This window comes from Thamnophis sirtalis, unplaced genomic scaffold (assembly GCF_051295495.1).
Source record: "Thamnophis sirtalis isolate CommonGarterSnake01/CBP01778 unplaced genomic scaffold, rThaSir2_p1.2 scaffold_10, whole genome shotgun sequence".
NCBI lineage: Eukaryota > Metazoa > Chordata > Lepidosauria > Squamata > Natricidae > Thamnophis > Thamnophis sirtalis.
In genome coordinates, this window is record NW_028261390.1 from 12616027 (window position 1) to 12631601 (window position 15575).

The 15575-nt window shown below is 44.1% G+C and overlaps 2 protein-coding genes across 2 annotated transcripts in view; both read left to right on the forward strand.

The window, feature by feature from the left end:
* LOC106546821 (putative E3 ubiquitin-protein ligase HERC6) overlaps positions 1-10695 on the forward strand; it is a 32235-nt gene extending 21540 nt beyond the window's left edge. Inside the window, exons 16-23 of the mRNA XM_087724093.1 lie at positions 353-523; positions 2441-2587; positions 3909-4075; positions 4979-5045; positions 5993-6063; positions 7301-7484; positions 7968-8070; positions 10065-10695. Coding sequence (XP_087580219.1) covers positions 353-523; positions 2441-2587; positions 3909-4075; positions 4979-5045; positions 5993-6063; positions 7301-7484; positions 7968-8070; positions 10065-10273 — 1119 coding nt within the window. The 3' untranslated portion in view covers positions 10274-10695. The remainder of the gene's footprint in view (positions 1-352; positions 524-2440; positions 2588-3908; positions 4076-4978; positions 5046-5992; positions 6064-7300; positions 7485-7967; positions 8071-10064) is intronic.
* Positions 10696-12711: 2016 nt separating this feature from the next.
* LOC106555465 (putative E3 ubiquitin-protein ligase HERC6) overlaps positions 12712-15575 on the forward strand; it is a 35086-nt gene continuing 32222 nt past the window's right edge. Inside the window, exon 1 of the mRNA XM_087724094.1 lies at positions 12712-13037. Coding sequence (XP_087580220.1) covers positions 12791-13037 — 247 coding nt within the window. The 5' untranslated portion in view covers positions 12712-12790. The remainder of the gene's footprint in view (positions 13038-15575) is intronic.

Genomic DNA, 15575 nt, shown 5'->3' on the forward strand with positions numbered 1-15575 from the left:
GCTGTCTGCAAGAAATATAAATCCTTCCGTTCCCTACTACCCAGTCAGAGCTGAAGAAGCTTCTGGGATGAGAAGCGAAATATCTTCAAAGAAAACACAAGAAAGTCCAGTTGCCTCTTGAAAAAAGCACCTTTGGGAAAGCCATGAGCTGGATGACTGAGGATTTCTATAGACATTTAAGGAAATGGTTGAATGCTGTTAAGTTATTTGGGGAGAAAATGCTTAAATATAAACACCATCATCCAAATCACCTTAAAAGCAGGTTTCCTTTGATTTGCTTACATTTCTTCTATGATAAAGTGTGAAAAATTTTCATTGGTTTTTTATCTCTTTTTCCCCTGGACTTCTCCAGGTTTTAAAAATGACAGGTTATTGTAAATTGTTCTTCCATTCTTGGCTGGGAAATAGTGGCCCACCAGAACCCCCTTTCTTGATTCTGGACGTGCGACGCCCCTTTCTCGTTGAAGACACCTGGCACAAGCTTAGTATAATGAAGGACACCAACCTGAAAAAGCAAGTGCTGGTGAGTTACCATTGGTCTTCCGATGCAGTTACCTGAGCTTTGAACCTGAGAATTCACTGGCATAGCCTTCAAAATTAGAACTGCATTTTTTAAAATCTATTCATAAGGTTGTTTGTTTACTCGCTATTTATTTCTATCAGTTATACAGATAGTCCCCGACTTACAACACCAACTGAGCCCACAATTTCGGTTGCCAAGTTGTTACCGTATATACTCGAGTATAGGCCGACCCGAATATAAGCCGAGGCACCTAATTTTACCACAAAAAACTGGAAAAGTTATTGACTTGAGTATAAGCCTAGGGTGGGAAATGCAGCAGCTACCGATAAATTTCAAAAATAAAAATAGATACCAATAATGCCATTGCCCATTGAATAACATATACAGCCTGCCTGTGCCCATTAAATATACAGTAGCCATTGTAAAAATTTGCTCTGCATAACAAATTATTATCACACAATACCGGTGTATTCAATGAAATACTTCACTCACCTCATGATGCTGATGTCCCGCTGTGATGATGATGTCCCGCCTCCTATGACACACAGCACAGTGATTCCTATCATTGGATCACTGTACCAGAGGAGGTGGGACATCGCTATGTGGCTGCTTGCCATAACAAGGAGGAGGTGGGACATCGTTGCAGAGCGGCAGGAGGGGGAGGAAGGGGAATCGTAAGATAGCTCTGCATTACATTAGAACGTGAGGAGGGGGGATGGTGCGGTGCACGCTGCGCGGCAAACTGACACAGAGGGAGGGGAAACTCAGGGGCGCTGGGCCATTCACGAGCGTCACCCAGCGGCATGGCCCCGCCCCTTTTTCTCCTCCATTTCGGGCAAATTTTTCACTGACTCGAGTATAAGCCGAGGCGGCTTTTTTCAGCTCAAAAAGTGGGCTGAAAAACTAGGCTTATACTTGAGTATATACAGTAAGTAACTTTTGCCCCATTTTATGCCTTTTTTTGTCAGTTGTAATTGTTAAGTTAGTAACAGTTGTTAAGGGAATCTTATCTTCTCCACTGACTTGTCAGAAGATTGCAAAAGATGATCACATGACCCCAGGATACTGCAGCCTTCATAAATGAAGGCCGTTTGTCAAGCAACTGAATTTCGATCATGAGGATGCTGCAATGTTCATAAATGTGGAAAACTGTCATTTCAAAAGATCATTAAATGAATGGTTGTAAGTCAAGGATTAGCTGTATTTTGCCTTAATTCTAAGAAACTAGAAACAATGTACAGGTTGAAGGTTACCTATAATGTTTCTGTACCTAACAGCGGTGGAATAGCTTGGCTATTCCAGCCAATGAGTTCAAAAAACATGAAACCCTTTTGACCTTCAGCAAATGTAGAGCTTTTCTGCTCTGAAGAATACAACGTTTTTCAGCTTTCTTCGTTCATCTGAAGAAAGATGTTTGTGTTTCAATTCTTTCATGCCATTCTTAAAACTACAACTTCTCAAATTTTGCAGAATCCTGAGTGGCCTGGGCATTCAGAAACCTTGGGGACCCTAGCAAAGATTTTGAAGCAGGTGGGAGGGGGATTATGGTAGGAACCATTCAGAGGCAGCTTCCTGTAACTATCTGAGATCTGCTTCCAGCCATTGCTCTAATGGGGCACAAATGAGATTACTGGATGAAGGCGAAATGCAATCGTTAACCTCTGCTTGAGAGCTTTTATGGACACTGATTCCTCAATTGTCTTTTCTCAGTGAAGTCAACAGATGCCTTGAACTATCCCAAAGGGGCTTTTGCAAACTAGACTTCCTTGTTGTTGTTGTTTTTTCAAAAGAAAAAACAAGAAAGTCCAGTTGCCTTCTGGAAAAGCACCTTTGGGACAACCATGACCCGGATGATTGAGAATCTCCATAGCCATTCTTTGGATTACTTTTCCTTTCTTCTTTACTTTTTTTTGGCAGGTTCAATTTGAAAATGAAATGCCTTATTTGGGAGATAAAGGTTTCGTGGTGGAATTCTTTTCAGAGGTGTTTGAGAAGGTGGTACAGCCAGAATATGGGATGTTTATGTATTGTGAACACTCTTCCCCAATGTGGTTTCCTCCCAAGGTAAGTTTATCAGACTCCAGTCCAAATGAACTCCATTCATCAAGATGATATCTACCAACCCCACCCCCATTAAGCCAAGGTGGGACATTGGATCTTAATATGGAAAATATGTGCAAGTTGGATTTGTGAAGTTGTATGCCTGATCTTTTGTTCATTGGGAAACAAATGTCTTGGAAACACCCAACTGAGGGGTTATGGGGATTTTTAATCCCAACACCTCTCCCCCCCCCCCAAAAAAAAAGTGTGGGAAAGATGCCTTCAGGGACTATAAAACTTGAGCTGAATGAAAGGAAGTATTTAGCCACTCCGCAATTTGCACATTGATAAAGAGCACTAATTTGAAAGTAAGTGTGATGTCTTACAGGGTAATATCAGAAATCTGGCAGGAAGAGATAAGACTTTTCATAAGGTCACTCTATTTCGCTATTAGCTGCAGGAAAATACGGATTAATTCCTAGGTGCAGAGAGAAACAAGCGATCCAGTTTGGTCTAATAGTTAAGGTTGCAAGTTAGAAATCTGGAGCCTGTGAGTTCGAGCCCTGCCTTAGGCCTGAAAGCTAGCTGGATGATCTTGGGCCAGTCACTCACTCTGAGTCCAATCATTCTGATAGGGTTGTTCTTGAGTGGAAAAGAGGAGGAAAACCTTGATTTAATTATAAAAATAATGAAGGCAGGATAAAAATAAATAAAGTAGGCTCTAGTAGAGTATCAAAGTACAACTAGAGCTGGAGATTTATATCCTAGGTCAGGGGAGTCAAACTATTTCACGGAGGGCTGCATCGTTGTGTTGATCTGGGGGGAGTGGCCAGCTTGACATCACTCATGTCAGGGGGTGTCTGTGGAGGCGCGAGTGCTCTGCCAGCGAAAATGGGCTCCTGAGTTCCATTTTCTGCTTTGACAGCATCCTGCAACCCTCTTCTAGCATAAACAGAGGTTGGGAAGGCTGCCTGCAGCCATCGCAAGCTCCATTTTCTGATGTGATGGGACTCTGCAACCCTCTACCAGGGAAAACAGAGCTTGGGAGGACTGCATGTGACCCTCACGAGCTCCGTGTTTGCTGGTAGAAACCAATCCATCACTGTTTCCAGGGGTGGGGCTCAGGCCAGATCTAAGCACCGCACGGGCCAGATCCGGCCCCTGGACCTTTAATTTGACACCCTGTTCTAGGTGGTCTAATACTGCTCTTCATCTTGCTAGGCTATTTATCCCATTGTAGAAATATGTGTCTCTTTAAATATTGCAAAAGTAATCTGTATTCCTTCTCATTGACTCTGCTTGTTGGGAGTTATGCTGATGTTCTCTTGCTGTTTTGTTTTTGCAGCCTTCTATGGAGAAGAATAAATATCACCTTTTTGGTATTCTCTGGGGACTCTCAATAGCCAACCAAGTCACTGCCTACCTACCTTTCCCACTTGCTGTCTTTAAAAAGCTGCTTAACAAGAAGCCCACTCTCAGTGATGTGAAAGAGCTAAGCCCTGTCCTAGGAAGGTAAATGAATTCAGTCCTATCAACTCACTAGGGATATTGAGTCTTAACTGATTTTATCTAGTTGTTGCACTCACCCTACAACTGACAAAACCATGTTTCTGTGTCAAAGAATGGGCCAAAAGGAATGTGGTTTAAGATGATTTGGCCAAGGTATAGAGATCAGAAAATCGTTTGTCATTTCTCCCCTCATCCCTTCTGCAGTAGGAGGCTTCTCTTGATTTGAGTTGTCATAACGGAGTTGTCAAACTTCCAGTGTCACGTTGCCATTGTGATGTTTTGCAATGTTTTTTTCCCTTCATAGAGCTGGGGTGGGCATGGCCTGCCTGTAATGCATCCGGCCCACAGGCTGCCAGTTTGACACCTCTGGAGTAGAAGATCCCCAGTTACATAGCTGTAATGGCTGACAGAGATAGTGCTCTCTATGCATAACCAAAGGCAAGAAGTCTTGAATTGGACACCTCTGATCTAGGAGAAGGAACATTCTTTTTTGCCCATTGTAACTGCTCAGCCTATTTTAGTAAATCCCGGTATGACCCAAATCCCAATAGAAACATGTCCCCTTTAAAATTGGAGCCACTATTTGTCCTGGGAAAAGGTATTCCCCACTAGCTTAATTTTTAAAATTATCTGGGCCCAAAGGTTTTTCTGGAGCAGTCATACAAACATCTCCTTGACTATCTGGCTCTAGCTAACTTTCAGCTCCATCACTAGATATGATGGCTCAAAAGGGGGAAGCTTGAGTCTATTCATGGTTGCATGGACCGGTCTGGAGATCTTGTTCATCTTCTCGGGCTTATAAAAATGTGAAACCATTCCAGTATGTATTTTTGATTGGCAATGTTTTAATCTCTGCTGAAAGAACTTCACATAATATTTTATTTTCCATTTCCTTTTGTTATCAAGGAGTTTGCAGAGAGTTCTCGAGTATGAACATGATGATATGGAAGATGCGTTTGGGCTATCTTATTGTGTGAGTCCCTGCCAAGTCCCTGCATCCTTTCATGATGCCTCCCCAAATGCTTAATAACTCGGAATAGGTATTAAAAATGAAAGAAAACCTGGGCTGGTAAAATCAGTTAAAAGGTGGAAAAGTTTACCTTGCTGCAAGTGAACAAATTAAGCTGGAATACATAGGTGAATGATGCTAGAGACATCATTCTGAGTCTTGTCTTTAGAAGAGAGTCTTCAGAGGTGTGGTCAGAAATTTCAAGATGGCATCAATGATAGTTTAATGGTGCGGTGGCCTAGAGATAGTTTAATGGTGGTGGCCTAGAGGTGGAGCTCTCATCTCACAATCAGAAGGCTGTGAGTTCGATCCTAGGTAGAGACAGATATTTCTCTCTCTGGGCACACTAATAATATATCCGCTGAATAAAACTCCACATTGGCAACAGGAAAGGCATCCGGCAAGTAAACACTCAGCTCCATTCAGTTGTCCAGACTCCACCCCGCAAGGAATTATGGGGTCATTAAAAGATGATGATGAAGATATCAAATTTGTGCAGCATTTGGATCAATGATAGTTTAGTCCAAGCTCAGCTTGGTTTTTTTATGTCACTTTTTTTACCACAACCTGCAAACACACTTGGACCCTCCAGAGAAGAGCCACTAAAGGCTGAAATCTCATTCACACAACACATTAAGTCATAAGCTGATTTGTTTAGGGTTGGTATGCTATGTGAATCCAAGGTTCATGACCTTGTTATAAAGTTTGATTGTTGTCTGAGTCTTCTTGGTTATTCAGTAAAATGCAGTTATGGGAAACCATGGCTTGAGACTATGTGTGAAATGGTCAAAGCATTTATTCACACTGCGTCATTGGCTGAAACTACTGATGCCAACTATCCAGAGACTATACTAACACATTAATTTTAGCTTTAACAGATTTGCCTAACCTGCAACAATTTTATTTTTCAGATTTCCTGGGACAGCATGGATGTAGACTTGATTGAAAATGGCATTTTGACAGCTGTAAACCAGGCCAATAAGTATGTAATAATGACTCTTAAAATGAACTCTCCAAAGGTGCTTTGTTACAGCTCAGATGATCCCCACCCACAATGACCAGTGATGTTAGAAGTAATGGGGGATCATAGTTCAAGACATTACTAAAGCACCATATAGTTACTGGTATCCACAAAACCTTTGAATTTCTATGGGACTTTTAAAAATTTCTTCAGATCTAAACTACAGGTAGTCTTTGAGTTATGATCACTCACAGCAGTTCAAAATTTCCAATTGCACTGAACAACAGGAACTTCTGACGCAAAGTTGTGGCTGTTGCAGTATCCTTGTGGTCATGTGACCATGATCATTGTGCAGGGGTGGGTTTCTCGCCCCGTTCCAACCGGTTCGGTTGGAACGGGGCCGGTGGCGTCCTCGTGCACGCGCGCAGTGCACGCATGCGTACTAGCGCCTGTGCGATGCTCCAGCTGCTCCTGGAGGATCGCGCAGGTGCTGTATGCGTTCTGCGCATGTGTGGAAGCGCAGAACTCGTCAAAACCAGGTAAGAAACGCGGGCGGGTGGGTGGATCCTTCGGCGTTCCCGGAAGTTACTTACTTCCGGGTTCGCCGACCAACCGGTTCGCGGGGACCGCCGCGAACCGCCTGAAACCCACCCCTGTCATTGTGGTACAAAAACATATCTCCAGTCTAACTATCTCTTGCAAATATCTAATTAAAGAGAACATTAATTAGGATGGACTGGGTAAGTTTAATAAAAAGAAGGACTAGGGGAGACATGATAGCAGTGTTCCAATATCTCAGGGGTTGCCACAAAGAAGAGGGAGTCAAACTATTCTCCAAGGCACCTGAGGGCAGGACAAGAAGCAATGGGTGGAAGCTAATCAAGGAGAGAAGCAACTTAGAACTGAGGAGAAATTTCCTGCCAGAACAATCAATCAGTGGAACAACTTGCCTCCAGAAGTTGGGAATGCTCCAACACTGGAAGTTTTCAAGAAGATGTTGGATAACCATTTGTCTGAAATGGGATAGAGTTTCATATCTAGGCAGGGGGCTGGACTACAAGACCTCCAAGGTCCCTTCCAACTCTGCTATTCTATTCTATTAACAAATAAATGTAAACCGATACCATAGTTTTAGATTTATGAGCAGCGTTAACCAAATTTCCCCAAAAGAGATCGGATTCTGAACCCTGATAAATTTATTTAAAGGCCAAGAATTTGACCTTGAAAAAAAATGAGTCCTATTTTCTACTTTTTAAAGGAAAGACTATGTTGACAAATACGTGGATTATATATTCAACAAATCGGTGGATGATGTTTTCAGTGAGTTCAGGAGAGGATTTTACAAAGTCCTGTGTGAAGAGCTAGTTGGCATCTTTGAGCCTGAACAACTAATGGAAGTGACAATTGGAAATGCCAATTATGACTGGGATTTGTACGAAAAGGTAAGTGGATGGAGAGATGTTATTTTATGATAAGGACCTTTAGGAGGAGATCATGATTGGAGGGATGGAACTATGCCTTTAGCTAGAGCATTATTTTCAATTGGCATGGATAGGGTTTGGTAAATGGAATTAATTGTACTCCATCACAACTCCTAGCTTATCAAATAAGTGAATGATAGAATTGCCTGGATGGCATTTAGGAGTTTGAGCATGGCTGCAGATAAAGTTGCTAAAGCCAATTCTTCCTTCCTTCTTTTTTTCTTTTTTCTCCCTCCCTCTCTCCTTTTGTTTTTCCTTTTTTTATTTTTCCTTCTTTCCTTCCCTCTTTTCTTTTCTTCTGCTGCCCGTCTCATTGTTCTAGTGACTCTGAGTGACTTATAGAATGATAGCTACTGTATATATGCTTTTTAACTAGTCCAGTTTTTTATTCTTATTGGTTCTTGATTTTTCCCCACTGTCTGATTGATTATTCTTGCACTGAAGAATGCTCAGTATTTGGGCATATACAGCTCAACGCACCCAACCATAAAGATGTTCTGGGAAGTTTTTCATAAGCTGAGTTTGGAGGATAAAAAAAATTTTCTGGGTAAGTATCTGTATGCGAGTACTTCTAAAGATATTGAAGGTGAATTTCCTTCAGTGTTATGAGCTGTTATGAATGTTAGCAGAAGGCATTCATCTCTCTCCAAAAGCTTCTTTTAAAATAAATAGTCAAGGAATTGAAATGATAATTGAGAAGCAACTCTATACAGGTAGTCCTAGACTTACAGTAGTTTGTTTAGTCATCGTTCAAAGTTACAACAAAAATGAACAAAGTGACGTATGACCATTTTTCACACTTATGACCATTGCAGCATCCCCATGGTCACAGGATTTACATCTGCATGCTTGACAACTGCTTCATATTTATGACGGTTGCAGTTTCCCAGGGTCATGCGATCCCCTTTTGCGAACTTCTGACAAGCAAAGTCAAGGGGGAGGCCAAATTCACTTAACAACCATGTTACTAATTTAACAACCGCAGAGATTCCTTTAACAAATGTGGCAAGGAAAGACATAAAACGGGGCAGAACTCACTTAACAAAGGTCTCGCTTAACAACAGAATTTTTGGGTTCAATTGTGATTTTTTTTAAAATTATGTACTGTCTTATATGTTAAAAGTTTGTCTCCCTTTGGGTTGTGAGCCGCCCTGAGTCCCCCCCAGGGAAAAGGGCGGCATATAAATAAACTTCAAATCCAAATCCAAAATCCTAAGTTGGGGACTAACTGTCCATTCCATTCATAACCCGAGGATTTGGGGAGTGAATCTCATACCTTGAACGAGATCATGTCCTTCTTTTGCCCACACGTTGAATGTGAGGCACGTTAAGTGCACATGAGGTATTTCAGGGTGGGGAAGGCTATTTGGGGGGGGGGGGTAATGATGGAACAGGCCATCTGCCTAAGACCACCCAAGGCCTCCCCGGCCCACTGAAGTACCTCATGATTCCCACAATTGCTTTCCTCCCCACACCGAGTCACTTACCTTGTGTAGATCCAGCAAGTAGTCGCCTCTCCAGCCTCTCAGTCATGTACTACCCCTCTGCAGTTCCCTTCGGGCCTCCGCAGGCCTCGCCTGGCACGTTGCTGGCCAAAATGCAGCTTCTGAGGGGCACTGTGCTCCATTTCAACCGGCAACGTGCCGGGTGAGGCCTCTTCTGAGGGCCAAATGTGCCCATTAGAAGCTCCATTTAACCAACAACGTGCTGGGTGATGCCTCTGGAGGCCTGAATGGAGCTTCCCATGGGCATATCCGCCCCTCAGAAGCTGCATTTTGGCCAACGTGCCAGGCGAGGCCTCTGGATGCCAGAACGGAGCATCTGAGGGCAAACCTGCTCCTCAGAAGCTGCATTTCAACTGGCAAATGTGCTGGGCGAGGCCTCTGAAGACCTGCCTGGAGCTTTCGAAGGGCACATCCGCCCCTTAGAAGCTGCGTTTTGGCCAACGTGCCGGGTGGGGCCTCTGAATGCCAAAACGGAGCTTCTGAGGGCCAAATGCGCCCATTAGAAGCTCCATTTTAATCAGCAACATGCTGGGTGATGCCTCTGGAGGCATGAATAGAGCTTCTGACAGGCGTATCTGCCCTTCAGAAGCTGCATTTCGGCCAACGTCTCGGGTGAGGCCTCTCTATGCCAGAACAGAGCTTCTGAGTGATGGATCTGCCCCTCAGAAGCTCCATTTCAGCTGGCAACCTGCAGGACGAATGTTGCAGAGCCTCTGGTTGTTCGTTAGGATGAACAACTGCCGTGGTGATACAAGATTCCTAGTTTCGGGGCTTGTTCATAAGCGCTAGGGGGGCGGTAATTGCGCAACTTTGAACATGCCCTAAGGAAACGGTTGTAACCTGGGGTGGGGGGATTATCTGTATAGGGCTGGATTGGGAGTCATCACTACAATTGATGCCAATAGGGCAACATAAGTTTTATTCAATCTTTTTCGAGCCAATATTATCCTGAGTCAAAGAATCCCGTGTTCTTAGATCTGTCTGTGTTCCCCCTAATATTCTCTGTTTAACTGACGACTGTGTCCCATACTTCTAGTGTTTTTGGCAGGAAACGACAGGATCCCTGTGACAGGAATGCCACCTTGGAAGATTTCTTCCCCTAATTTGCCCTCCGAGGATTTTATGCCTGAGGCTGACACCTGCTTCCATTTTTTATTGCTGCCCATTTACTCAACAAAACAAAAACTGGAGGAGAAGCTTCTCCAAGCTATCCGCAACAATCGTGGCTTTGGGAGATTTGTCTGAGTCTGAAACAGGAGCTTGAAGATGCCACCTTGGAAAGCTGTTTGACCACAGATGGGAGAAGAGATTGTTGCAAGGGGTTTGGGTTAGATGACTGTTCCGTGATTTTATTGCTTGATTTAGAAATTAAAAGTTACCTAAATATATAGTACTTTACAAAATATGCTGTTTTGTCTACCATGTAAATTAGATTGGGTCAATAGGTTCCTTTTAATGATGTGAAAACAAAAAAATTGAGGTTGTGTGTTATTATCTCTATGCTACTGCACCAAAGAGCCAGTGCTTTTCTGTTTCTTTTCCCCTTTCCCATAACCTTTTTCCTTTTCCCCTCCACATCCCCATTTCCCCATTATTTTCATTTTTCTTAGTATTTCTGAATTGTATAGTTTGATAAAATAATAAAGAAAATTGAACCACAAACAAAACCTCTGGTTGTTGTTGCTAAATGCAGTGTGTGTGTGTGTGTGTGTGTGTGTGTGTGTGTGCGCGCGCGCCATCTGATTTAGTAGTGGAAGATCAATGTTAGCCATTTGAGTGGCAAAGAAAGAGATTTTGGGACATTTGCCAGCCTGGGTTTCATGCGTTTTGCCAGCTTCGCAAAGGGCCTGGAGTTGCCTTGGCCAGGTGTGCATCAACAGTGGGAGGAAGAAGATGGTTAAGGACAAGGTGGTACAGGGAAGCCAAGAGGAGAGAGATGGAGGAAGATAGGACTTTAGTCCTAAGCATGAATGGGCTGCCAAATGCCTGAATTTTGGTCCCATGACCACAGGCACATTGCAACAGCTGTAACTTCAAGGACTGGTTGCAAGTACCATTGCTTCAGCACCAGTGGTGGGTTTCAAAAATTGTTCAAACCGACTCTGTGGGTGTGGCTTCCTTTGTGGGAGTGGCTTCCTGCCCATGTGACCGGATGGGAGTGGCTTGCCATCCATGTGACCGGATATGAAGATGCCGACAACACTTGTCAGAACCACCTTAAATTACCTCACACACAGAACTGGCATGCATAAGAATATGATGTAAATTTGTTTTTTAAAAGGCATCTTTGGTTTGCGTTAAAACAACTTCAACACACGCAATGTTCTGATTGCACCACAAACGCAGTAGTCATCCTTAACTTTCACAGAGGCACTGAGTTTTATAAATATGAGCATGATAGTGTAAAATCCAAGGACCAGTGGTGGGTTTCAAAAAATTTTGGAACCTCTTCTGTAGGTGTGGCCTGCTTTCCGGGTCCACTGGTGGAACCTCTTCTAACCAGTTCGGTACATTTGATGAACCGGTTCTACCAAATAGGTGCGAACTGGTAGGAACCCACCTCTGTTCAGCACTGTCATAAAGTCAGTCACTGAAGGAATGGTTGTTCAGTGAGGAATATCTGTCGTGATACTAAAACCCAAAGGAGGAGAACTTAATCCAGTGTGTCGGATGTCAATGTAACTACCCTGAGCTTCATAGAAAATGCACGCAGTCATAAAAGTCTGTAAAGCTGCTCAGTCATCCAGGTCATGGCTATCCCAAAGGAGCTTTTTCAGTAGGCAACTGGACTTTCTTCTTTTTTCTTTTGAAGACATTTCACCTCTCATGGAAGAAGCTTCTTCAGCTCTGACAGGGTATGGGAAATGGAAGGATTTATACTCCTTGCAGACAGCTGGTCATTTGCATCCTTTTAGAGGATCGTTGAAGCACTTGGCACATAGATAAACCTACTGGGAGAAATATCCAGGTCCAATTCCAAGCCGGGAGAAAGGCACTAGAGACAAAATGGAGGATGATTGGAAAAAGGGTCCATTTATTGAACAGAACTACCACTCTCAACAAAATAGAGTTGAGAGTGGGTGCATTTTTATTCCTCCTTTGGAACAGCTTCCTGTTCCTGTGCAAGAACATGTCCTCTAATATTCTATTGGCTGTTGTCAGATTCCTAGGGGGTGATGGCTGGCTCTATAGGCAAAAGAGGAAATGCAAATCCTAGGTGCTTGTCTGAGCTCCCAGCTTTGGTTGAAGTTTGGACTGCTGAGAAGACACAATGAAGGGGCTTGTGTTCCGAAAGGGTGTGGAGCAATTCCTCTTGTGCCTTAATGGCTTTGTCCTATGTTGGATCTGGAGTGAGGGCTAATCCTGATATTCTGCCTTTGTTCAGACTTTGAGTTTCAAAATAGCCAGTCTTGAATGGACTGTTAAGGAAAGGGAGGGAGTTGCTTTCTGCCTCTAAAAAAACATTTCTCCCTTTGGGGAAATATAATATTCTGCCTTTTTTTTAATATTCCTCAAAATATTTCATTCTTCTTGGAGGTGTAGGCTCTGACTTTCTACACTTTCCCCCCTCTGCAACCATCCAGCAGGACTGGAAAGGGACTTGAACAACTGGGCGGGGCTGGCCTGGAAGGCAGGGTTGTTTCCTTGTATTACATCAAAGCTGAGCAGTTCAAAGTGATACCCAGTGAGGGGGAGGACTGAACTCCGCGCTGGGAGAAACCTCGAGGTGAAAGAGCCAGAGACCAAGGATCCAAACGCGCCATGCTCTTCGGTTGGGGCGACGGCTCCTACGGGCAGCTGGGCTCGGGCGAGGAAGGGGCTTCCCAGCCGGTTCCTCTCCGTTGCAATCCGCTAGCGGTTGGCGGGCAAGAAGTGGCCCTGGTGGCTTGCGGGGAGCGGCACACGCTGCTGCTCCTGGCCGACGGGAGCCTAGCATCTTGCGGAGACAACACCCAGGGACAGCTGGGGAGGAAGCTCCCCGCGGAACGGCAGCGATGCTACCTGGCAGGTAGGTAACGGGCAGGGGAAGTTTACACCCAGCCGTCCCTTTCCAGATGGGCTTCTTTGCACGCACCTAGCCTGGTTTTCACCGCCTTGGCCCTTGGGTTTGCAACTTAATAGTAACAGAGTTGGAAGGGACCTTGGAGGTCATCTAGTCCAACCCCCTGCAGGTATGGCTTTAAGTCCAGGTGGCTTGTTAAAGGTCGCGCGGTTCCTTGAACCCCCACCGCCAACTCGATGCCAAACCATTTCGGTCGGAAAGCCATCCGGTTCCCCGAACCCCCCACCCCATCCTCTCCAGCCCGCTGTTTAAGTCTGCCTTTCGTTTTCTCGAGGAGCGCTGCTGAAAACGAATCTCCCCGCGATCGCTTTCGCTTTCCCCGTTCGTGATGCGGTGGGTGAGGCTCCCGTCCAGATTATGGATTCCTGCGGGGGAGGGGGAGTTTCTGTCACTTTTGCGGCTACGGTGTCCTAACCGATTAACAGAGTTGGAAGGGACCTTGCAGGTCATCTAGTCCAACCCCCTGCCCAACCCCACTGCACCTGCTTCTACCTAGGATCGAACTACCCGGTTTACCTGGGTGAATGTGAATGCTATTGGCCAACGATCTGGTAAAGGAAGTTTCTCCTTGCAATAAATTCAACTATGGGTCGCCAATTGAAGTGTTGCCCGAAGCTCCCGTTGCCTACTCTTAAATCCCCCGTTTAAATTCTCTTGTAATTTCATTTCTATAAATGGTCGGTATGGCTAATGCAGCCAGTGGTGGGGTGGGGTTTTTTTTAATGGATTTTTTAAAGTTATCTCTTTTACCCCTTTTATCTCTATAAGGAAAGGACAGGACAGGAAAGGAAAGGAAAGGAAAGAGGGGGAAAGAAAAGAGGGGGAAAGTGAGCAATTTTATTCCTGCATCTCTCTCACTCCTTTTGTTAAAACTACCTATATTCTCGTACTGTCATTTCTATAAATGGGCATATGGATAATACAGCAGGGGTGGAGGGGGGGGTTAGGGATTGTTTTTATTTCTCTCTTTGCCCCTTTTATCTCTCTAAGGAAAGGAAAGAAGGAAAGGAAAGGAAAGAAAAGAAGGAAAGGAAAGGAAAGAAGGAAAGGAATGGAAGGAAAGGAAAGAAGGAAAGGGAAGGAAAGAAGGAAAGGAAAGGAAAGAAGGAAAGGAATGGAAGGAAAGGAAAGAAGGAAAGGAAAGAAGGAAAGGAATGGAAGGAAAGGGAAGGAAAGAAGGAAAGGAAAGGAAAGAAGGAAAGGAATGGAAGGAAAGGAAAGGAAAGGTAAGAAGGAATGCAAAGAAAGGAAAGAAGGAAAGGAATGGAAGGAAAGGAAAGGAAAAAAGGAAAGGAAAGGAAAAGAAGGAAAGGAAAGGAAAGGGGGAAAAAGAAAAGAGGGGTAAAGTGAGCAATTTTATTCCTGCATCTCTCTCGCCCCTTTTCTTAAGCTACTTATAAAAAGGTCTGTTATAGAAGCAGCCTTTTGTCCCACTTGTTTTATATAGAACCCTGAATTAAACCATAGGAATCTCTACAGGTAGTCCTCGATTTACAACAGTTCCTTTAGTAACCATTCAAAGTTACAACGGCACTGAAACAAAGTGACTTAATGACCATTTTCCACACTTAAGACCTTTGTAGCATGCTCATGCTCATGCGCTCAAAATTCAGGTGCTTGGCAACTGGTTCATACTTATGACCGTTGCTGTGTCCCACAGTTATGCAATCTCCTTTTGCAACCTTCTGACAAGCAAAACCAATGGGGAAGCCAGACTCACTTAAGAACTGGGTTACTAACTTACCCACTTAACAACTACGGCAAGTAAGGTTGTAAAATGGAGCAAAACTCACTTAACAAATATCTTGCTTAACAATAGAAATGTTGGGCTCAATTGCGGTCATAAGTCAAGGACCACCTGTACTTAGGCGAGTGTTTTATACAGGATGGGTTGAGTGCATGAAGAAGCATTTCTTTCCGGGCAGAGTGTGATAGAGGGCACATTTTGAATATACAGTCATTCAGGTAGAAGGACCTGTTTCTTACCTGTCATGTACAGGTAGTCCTCAACTTACAACCATTTGTTTAGCAATCATTCAATGTTACAACGGCACTGGAAAAAGCGACATAGGACCCATAGGACCCATACTCAGAGTTATAACCACCCCAGCATCCCCATGGTCACAATTTGGGCACTTGGCGATGGGCCTGTATTTATGAAGGTTGCCGTATCCTGGAGTGTCAAGGGCAGGTCTCAAACTGGGCTTATCAGCTTTCTAGCGGATTAGCTCAGAAACTTTAATGGCTGAGTCATCATGCCCAGGACAAGACACCCAAAGAGGAGGAGAAACAGACTCTGCTGTGCTTGGACAGTAGATCTATCTCAGGGTTGACTCAGCCTTCCATCCTTCCGAGGTGGGTAAAATGAGGACCCAGATTGTTGGGGGCAATATGCTGACTCTCTGTAAACCGCTTAGAGAGGCCTGAAAGGCCTATGAAGCGGTATATAAGTCTACTGCTATTGCTATTGCTATTGCTATCAAG